Source organism: Magallana gigas, chromosome 8 (genome assembly GCF_963853765.1).
Source record: "Magallana gigas chromosome 8, xbMagGiga1.1, whole genome shotgun sequence".
Taxonomy (NCBI): domain Eukaryota; kingdom Metazoa; phylum Mollusca; class Bivalvia; order Ostreida; family Ostreidae; genus Magallana; species Magallana gigas.
Genome location: NC_088860.1, coordinates 44,866,179 through 44,875,607, shown reverse-complemented (window position 1 = coordinate 44,875,607; position 9,429 = coordinate 44,866,179). Strand labels below are relative to the sequence as shown.

Below are 9,429 nucleotides of genomic sequence, written 5' to 3'. Positions count from 1 at the left end.
GATAACAGGCATTGACTATCAAAAACATCAATATCAACTGCACGTACAACGAATTGCGAGAATTTTTTTATTTCATTTAGGGTGATATATATTTTTTATACTGTGATTATACTTCATAAAATTGTAACATTTAGGCTGAGAGATACTAGCCAAAATGAAGTTTTATTTTATATTCCTTCGGCTAAAGTGTCTATATACTTGTATTTAGTATTTTAGTTTAATAAAACTTAAAAAAGCGATAATGCCGAGAACAAGTTGCAATGTCAAATAATTGTGGTTGGATATTCCCTAAAGTCAAAATAACTGTGGTATTGACAGTCAGCAGTATCTGTAGTATTATGTTGAACATATATCAGAACAATGATATTTTGGTTACGTTTTATTACGAACAAAAGGTAATGTAAAAATACAACTAGAACAAGCACTCTAATAGATGATAATGAAGCATGTCCTTGATGATAGATGAGACAAGGTTGAGCTTTCATCGAATCGCTGCTGAAAAGTTTTGTTCTCTTTATGCACTCATGTTCAACGGACAAACTGTAAAGAAAACGGGAAAACAATTTAGCATTTTACAATTCGAGTCTACATCTTACAGTTTCTTTTTTAAACAACTTTGATTTATGTACAATTACGATTAACTTGTCAAGCAGATTAAATAGACAAGATTATGAAAGCTAAAGGAATGAATTTTAAAACCCCCTCCCGATAAACATTAACTCTTAAAATATGAATGCATTCATTGTGTGTATTGTTACACAACTAATTGAGGATATATATAAAGTTCAACAAATTTTCATTTCTAAAGCATAGTATAGACAAAACAGCGTATCGTGTCCCCTATGCATTTAATGACTGGGCTCCAATTTTTTTCTTTCTATTTTTCCACCATATTTTTTAAATCAATCGCTGAGAATTGTTTGAATTTATCAATAAAATCAAGCTTTTCATATTTTGTTTTTCAGAACTCTCAAGAAATGTTTCCATAAGCGATGATTTCATTGGTTTAATCTAAATGGGTGTTCCTTTATCGCAATAGCTCCATTTTGGGGGAGTGTAATATAATTTCATTATCTTTTCTAGATCGTGCACATTTGAAATGTTCTATGATAAGCTAAACAGCATTATCAATAATGTAGCTACATTAGCTACTAGATATCAATCAATATGCGACACTATTAGATAGAAACTAAATTCAAACATGTATATAGCAGTCATTTTATCCTTCATTTAAATACCATTAATCGATAGTTTTACAGTTTATATTATATTATTTGTAATTATGATTTTTTCATGGGGTGCTTGCAAACATTTAAATAATTAGAACAATATAGCCAATGCATTTGATGTAATAGTAAATATCATATAACCAAACTGTTAAAATATTTGTCAGGGATACTAAATACTTTAAAAGCGCTCGTCATACAAATATTGATAACAAAATAATTGAGAGAGAGAGAGAGAGAGAGAGAGAGAGAGAGAGAGAGGGATTCTACAGATGTGTTAACTATGTTTCCATAACTTAGAGACTGATTGTGCTAACAAATTAATATTTAAAGTTTTATAATTGTAAATAATTTCAAAACACTACAAACATGAATTTTGCTTTGATACTTGTATTTTATTATTACTTTTTCTGTAGCAAATTTCCATTACTATAATAATGCATTTTTTTCTGTACAAAATTTTAAGCGTTTATAATGCTATCAAAACCGTTTAATATCACGATAATAATAACAGGTACCTAAGTAAACGACCCCCTCTACTACAGCCCCCCCCCCCATCCCGCCATTTCCCCGAGCTAGTTGACTCTCATATATATATATATATATATATATATATATATATATATATATATATATATATATATATATATAGCAACTATCCCAGAAGTCAAAACTGCCAATGGGGGATGGGGGTTCTCTCCCAAATCCCCTGTAGAAAATTTCAGGTAAACATGTTGTACTCTTTATTAGAAGTATTTACTTACGAGAAAATTGGGTTCTGATGGTACGCTGCGCTTTCCGTTAAAACACCCACCAAAATTACAAAATAGTCGTTTATTTAGTGGGTTTCTCCTAAACTGACGTTTTCCTGGTCGTGTAAAACGTCCAAGGAAACGTTTTCTCTGCGCAAGTTTCAATCCGTATCCAGTAAAACGCTTTTGTACGGCACTTTCGTTGTCCTCTGGAGGACCGTCTGGCAGCCAATCGCCGGACTCAGTGTCTTCCTTGTCATTAGTGAGTTGATCTAACTCACTGAGTAAGTCTACATCTTCCTGAAGGATCTAGACAAAATAAAAACAATGATTTCTTACATACCTTTAATTACAGCATTACTAAGATTTATTCATTTGCCTGAACTTTATACGTCTTTAATGACGTAAACGTAATACTATAATTTTAGTATATTAACTTTTTGAGAGATTGATTTTCCTATCAATTAAAGTCTTGTACGTTTTGTATTTGAAACAAAATCCAACTTTGAATGATAAAAGATAATATATTCATTTAAATCGAGTATTCACTATAGACTCGGCAAAATGTTTCCTTTCTTAATTATGATAACATATACGTTTGCTCTTAAAACCTTGGGAAGATATATAATTATATTCTCTCTGGTGCTAAAATCACGTTGTATTGTGACGGGTTTTATAGGTTTTGTAATCCTTGAGAAAGCATATTTCATTTTGATGTTTAGGAACCAGGTTCCAAATTTCGAACCATTACAATTTAAAAAGAAACACATTAAATTATCCTACACTAACATTTACAATTTAATCTAAGCAAAATGTACAACTGTAATCAAAATGAACTTTTCTGAATTTCTCAATCTCGAAACCAGATGTTTTTTTGCTAAAATCCTTAAAAAATGTAGACGGCACAAAGACATCAAAACGGGATATTGACTGTTTTCTTTTTATTTCCTAAAAAGCACATGTGAACGTTTTTATGGAATAAAAATTAAGTGTTCAATGATCAATGACTTTCATATTTTATATCTTGTCGCATACGGACAAGTGGCATTTTAAGCCTACTTTCGACGCACATGAGGTCAATTTTGAAAAACAAAAATCATGCAGCAAAAATGTCATCACGAAAAAGTTAAGGTGACAAATAAATATCCCATTCAACAGAAGTAACAGATATCAAAAGTTTCAATATATAGTTATTGATTCTTTAATTCATTATATGGATTGTATTTTAAAACTCCTCGAGGGTCAGGCCATGATCGAAGAAACTGTGATTGAAATTAAAGGTTCTTTGGTGAGTATAATTATATTATGTATGAAAAGAAAAAAATTAAAACGTTTTAGAATTGGCAATTTTGAATACTTTTCCGTAAAAATATAAGGTGTGGTATCTTATTGTTCTCCAGTATCTAAAATCTTATATGAACAGGTAAGAAGAAACCTTTACCTGTCTTAGAAGGTTGGTGTTTACTTCAGGTTCATTCTGGCCGTAGGTATAGACTGCAAACGAACACAGAGCCACAAGGAGGCTAACAGTTACACCAGTTGCGTGGCCAAACATTCTTCAGATGACTTCAAGCTGCTTTCAAGGTTAAGTTCAAATTCTCTTCACGTTCTCTTCAAGTCCCCGTTTTGCTAGAGACGGTTCTTGTTAGCGTCCTTTATACCGGTTAGAGTGATGTGCTATATGGTGTCATCGGATTTATAAAAATTTATAAGCGCACTGCCTCCGTACGATACACTGGCAATCAATTAAAATTCATTAATTATTGATGATTTTTTTCTTGTTACATTTCATTTATTGATATTACTAGCGTAAACGATACAAATATGACTCGTTTATCGTAAAATGTTTGGTTTTATTCGTCATACAGAATTTAACATGAAATGATGATTCTTTACTCAGGTTTTCTAAAATGGAATACACATTACTTTGGGTGTGGAAGACTCCTACATGAGTACTCCATTGCGTGTGTCCATTCCAAAGCTGAAAAAGTAGAACTTTAGTAACGTCTCAGTCTTCATTTGCTGCTAATATGTTGTAAAGTTTCCATTTCAACTTAATAGAATATATACAACTATGTACATTAAATAGTGACCGTGTACTGTGCGAATATCCATTAGAAGTTAACAAAAGTAACAAAACGTTGTAGATGTAGGAAAAAAAGAAAGAATTCTTTGGTATAACCTCTTCAGGTTTGTAGTTCTAAAGCCTTAAAATAAAATTTTACTAAGGCCATGTACCTGTAATCTCCATCATCACAACAGCCTCCATATGTTTCTTATTATGAGGTGCATCAAAACATTTTCATAATGGTTATCTTTTTTTTACTTTGGTGAGTCTATGGATTTGGTTACTCTCAAGACAGTATGTTCAAAATTGATTTGATTTTTAAGTTCAAAACTGATTTGATGCTTTTATATTGTGAAATACTATTAAATAACCATTATTTCTATTCCAGTGTCTGATCATACAAATATCTTTAGTTTTTCATGTAGAGAAAGTAATAATTAATTTAACATTTTTCTTCACTACATTTTTTGGGGGACAATATAAATGATTTTTTTTATATTTTGGTATTTTGATTACAGTAGCTGAAAATTGTTTAAATCATTTACTCTGCTGAAAGTTTATCTCTATCATTAGGAAAGATGAGAAATCATGTAAATATAGTGAACTTTTTCAATATTATTAATAATAGTAATGATTTCATTTGTAGCTTTTGATTGCAATTGAAATGGAACCCATATCCGCAAGGGTATAGCACTACATGTAGTATTGTGCGTTTCTGAAATGATATTAGTATATGTATACATGTATGTCCTACATCTATCTGTAGCCTTGCTGTCTTTCTTCCAGAGTCTACCATTTTTATCAAAGACACTTTAGCAAAAAGGAAAACTGAGAGCATAGTTACACTTGTATGTCAGAGATAAAGAAATTCAACCAGAAGGGATATGAATAGACTGCCTCAGCCTTCAGCCCATTGGTTTACAGACATAGATGTATTTGGGGGTAAGGTCAGAGGACGCAATAGTTATGTTCTGTCCGACTTTCAGTGGGTTGATGAAACAAAAAGGCAGCCTATCCTCATCAGAGGGAGGAGAACCACATAATCTCTTTAATTTGATGTTTGGGAGATCAACTGAAAATTAGCTATACCTATGAGTTTGTCTCATACTGGTTCTGTTTGTTTCTGGTTGATATTATAAATACATCTTGTTAACGAATATAACGCAAAAAAGAAAGATTAAAAAATAGCACACAATCAAATGTAGCCCTTGATACTGTAAATAATTAAAACACGAAGAATTATTTTGGATTTGGTGTCAAAAAGGCATTTTATTTTCTAGGAAAATCAATATATTCACAATTTTTCTTCTTTTTTCTATTTTAATATTTCCTCTCAGCGGACGTAAGCTGGAGAGGGTTCTATGCATAATTTACATCAGAACAATCACTCATACAAGTGATCGGTGAACTCTCGGGGGAATCAACACATTTCTGTCCTATCAAAATACCTTTAATTTTGTATGCCGGCCACCATGTTAAGTTTGCTATGAAACTCCAACTTCCTTAATATTGACTAAATTTCTGTATATGTACAAATATTTATTGGAGCTAATATTGACATGTCACAGCATGTAACTTGTAAATTTCAAGCAGTTGTGGAAATCGTAAAATGTCGTTAATAAATACTTGGTTTAAACTTTAAAAAAAGGTCATATGATTTAGATTTTAATAACAGTTTTCGATTTGATAATTGATTAATTATTATAATTTGTTATGAAACTTTGATAATTTGAACAATTTACAAATAACACAGATTGCTTAACTAAAATATATAAGAAACTTGCAATTTAGATAATATTTTACAATTTGGTATATAAATACGCTGCATTATTTCAGGGTGTTCAATTATCTTTGATAAACGTGCCTTCCTTTAAATAAGTACTTTCTATATAAAGCGCCTGAAGTCGTTCATGATTCCATGCCTAAAAATAATATTTCAGCCAATATGTTTGGCCTTAAAACATTATCTATTAAAAGTAGTTGTGAATTTTATCCCAGAATAGGATTTCCTTAATATTCATTTACCTTTTTAGGCGCGAGTGAGTGGGTAATACGAATTGGTCCATGTTCATTTTATCAGACTGTCAGTTTGGCGATTTTTAACCACGTTACAGAGAAAGAACTCCTATAAAAACCGATAGATTCTGTAAAACTACTGACCCTCTAGTGACACAATAGAGCAAAGATAATCTATTATGTATAGGGAACTGTTTGTTGTTTCCATAAATGGTGTGTTATCGTACTTATCAAGCAGGTCTGCTTATGTAATTCAAAGATTTTTTTTATCTCAATTTAGACAAACGGTTTCATGAAATTTGGGATCTGTAAATGTGATGTAATCATTCATCTCGCGTGTCATATTATCATCTCGTTTTAAACACGAGCCCATTTTTCATTGGTCCTTTGAGGAAGAATCTTTCATCGTTAAACTCATAACACTCTGCGTTTTGTTTTTTAAAAAAATGGCACTGTATCATAAAAACAATTTGATATTCACTAACATAAATTCACCAAACAGATTAATTGAACCTTAGCGACTATCACATTTTTATGTTTTATAGGTGCTGTCAAAGAATTAACGACTGTAATTTCTGCATATCTAGCAGCCAATATCCTGCGTTCAGTTGGACACACATGAAAAAGTGTCATATATATATATATATATATATATATATATATATATATATATATATATATATATATATATGACCTTATTAATCGTTGTATTTTATACGCTGCATTTTGTATTTTGTAATGCTAAACTAATGTTAAACTGTTAATCCATTAGAAAATGTGACAAATATCTCAACATTCATATTTTCACTTTTTTCTGTACTATGATAAATGTATCAATATGGCAAATCACTTTTTATGTGTTGATGAACGGGCAATACGGCACATGTACATGAAATTAATTTTTTTCGACGTATAAATACACCTAGCCAAAATAGATTAATTTACCTAAATATGGATCTTGCATTTCTCTTTCAGATAGATTTTCAACTAATTAACTGAAATCGTCACCTCATCAGTAACATAGGTTTTAGAACTCGTCTTCTTGAATTCAAAGGCACATGGATATACATTAATGGAGTATTTTTCAGGACCAAAATTAAATATTTCATTTTTTTTTAAAATATGATGTACTTTTAATAGAAAAATAAACAGGACGTTTCAGCGAAATCGCATCATATCTCGTTTAAAAAACAAGAAAACACATTTTGTAGTTACAGAGCTACGTTAGCATAAAATGAAGCTCTGTCATTCCGCCAACCGAGCTGAATGGTTACAAAATTTGGACTGAATTGCTTATCTCTGTTAATCCTGTGTAAACTCCACACGGCGAATAGTCTAACTATGAAGAAAACAATTGCTTTAACTCTGATTTTAATAAATTGTTAATAGCCCATATGTCATCGATACATTAACGTTTGAACATTATTTGTTTGACGAATAAAGGTTATGACTAAATTGGTCTACAAAATCGAAATTTTAATTGACATCGCATAACCTTTCTACCATCCCAACCAACCCCTACGTTGTTTGAAAATAACTTGAATTGAGATCAAGATATATCAACTTCCATCAATGACATCGTTATATGATAACAATTTAAATATATAGATTATACACTGGGTGCTATGTCACTCGGCGATTCAGCGTAACGATCTACGCTTCTATGATATTAAAGTGAGTAAACCAGACTCCATTTCAAATTTCCATAACACTGAAATTATCTTCACTTTTGATCACATGTTCTTGCTATAAATCTATTGTACAGTAGCTGCACTTAGATTATATAGTCTAAATATCAGTTCTTTTATATAAGTTGATGATAATCTCATCAAGATAGCCTCATCACCATTTAAGTTTTTAAACTTTTATTTAGTAAGCAATATTTACCATTAACGCATCTACCAAGCACATTTTATCAATAAACGATATTTGTACAATAACGTGTCCATTTCACGAGGTAAGCACGTCATAATGCTATTTCCTGGTTATCTCTGGAAACTCTTTCCAGCAATATTGACGAAATATGAATGTTTAACGCTGGTTTAGCGAATGTAGACAATCCTTTATCATTTAGACATATTATACCGGAAATATTATATTAAAACTGTGACACATGATATCGCGTAAATATGAGCCCCTCTTTACAATCCCTTTTCATGTGTAGATTGTCTGCTGTTATTTGGATATCGTGCGTATTGTGATACATATTTCATAATACTATGATCATATCATGAGCAACTTATTTGTTTAAACTTTATTTGAAATAAGATCATACACAAAAGAGAAAAAAACACCACCAACAACGAAACATTAATCCATCCTAGCCTTGTATCTCCTTTGTACTTAATAACAATGGTCTAAATCATTTATCATTTTTCACTCCTAATGGTTGCCCCCATCCCAAGTAATCCTTCTCTACTTTTGATCGGCATATGTCTCTCTCTTATTGGCCCAAGTAATGTTCCAGGCATTTAACCATTTAAAAAAATAATTTTTGGTGCTTTTGATTTAGATACATTGTCCCACACACCTGAAAGAAAAACTGAATTCATGATTTTGTAGACCAGGGCTGCATTTTACAAAAGAACTTACGACAAAGTCGTAAATATTATCCGTATCATGGATTGATCTTAGACGGAAAAAAATATAAACTCATTTATTTACAACTATTTTGACTGCTATAATCATATTTCACAGCCATTAGAATGAAACATTGGTTAGTTCGTGATTAAACATCATTCATTAATTTGGTTGTAAGTCGTAAGTTCTTTTGTAAAACGCAGCCCAGATCTTTAATTTTTTTTGCCAAAATTATAGGTTTCATAGTTCTTTTTGAAAGACTTCAGGCAGAGAGGTGGTCGCCATTACAAATTTATAATTTTTCTACTCCAGAATGAAACCCAATTAAATGAATATATGAGATACCTCGACAAGTTTATGTATGGGTTATATGCTACTCAGATGACCGTTAAGGCCTATTGGCCTCTTGTTATCATTGAAATTCAATATAGAAATGAAAAGTTTAGTTTTGTGGAAAATAGCAAAAAACGGATGGAATATGTAAACGCACTTTGAAAAAATTACGAACTTTGAAAAAAAAATACGAAATGTTAACGCACTATGCGCGTAATTTTTCAAAGTCAGTTGTAACAGTGGGACGCAGATGCAGGGGGCTGGGGCGTTTTGATAAGTACTGAAGTTAGAAATGATAAAGCTTATACGATTTAGAATATCGTACGGTGCATATTGATCCCCACTAAATATTAAGGTGGCTCGACACACCAGTGGATTGATAAAGAATCAATTACAAAAATGGTTGCTCAAAATTGAGACAGATATCGGTCTTCAATTATTTTATATGATTTTT

The 9,429-nt window shown here is 31.3% G+C and overlaps 1 protein-coding gene across 1 annotated transcript; it reads right to left on the bottom strand.

The window, feature by feature from the left end:
* Window positions 1–366: 366 nt before the first annotated feature.
* Window positions 367–3,667, bottom strand: LOC117690336 (uncharacterized). The gene is made up of 3 exons (XM_034474311.2): window positions 3,420–3,667; window positions 1,991–2,287; window positions 367–540 (listed from the first exon to the last, which is right to left on the bottom strand). The coding sequence occupies exons 1-3, from the start codon at window positions 3,531–3,533 to the stop codon at window positions 529–531; spliced, it is 423 nt and encodes a 140-aa protein (XP_034330202.1). The 5' UTR covers window positions 3,534–3,667; the 3' UTR covers window positions 367–528.
* Window positions 3,668–9,429: the final 5,762 nt, after the last annotated feature.

Excerpts from the sequence above, each read along its gene's own strand:
- LOC117690336 (XM_034474311.2), bottom strand. The coding sequence starts at position 3,533 with ATGTTTGGCCACGCAACTGGTGTAACTGTTAGCCTCCTTGTGGCTCTG. Across the intron at positions 2,288-3,419 it reads ACACCAACCTTCTAAGACAG|ATCCTTCAGGAAGATGTAGA; the intron begins GTAAAGGTTTCT and ends TATTTTGTCTAG.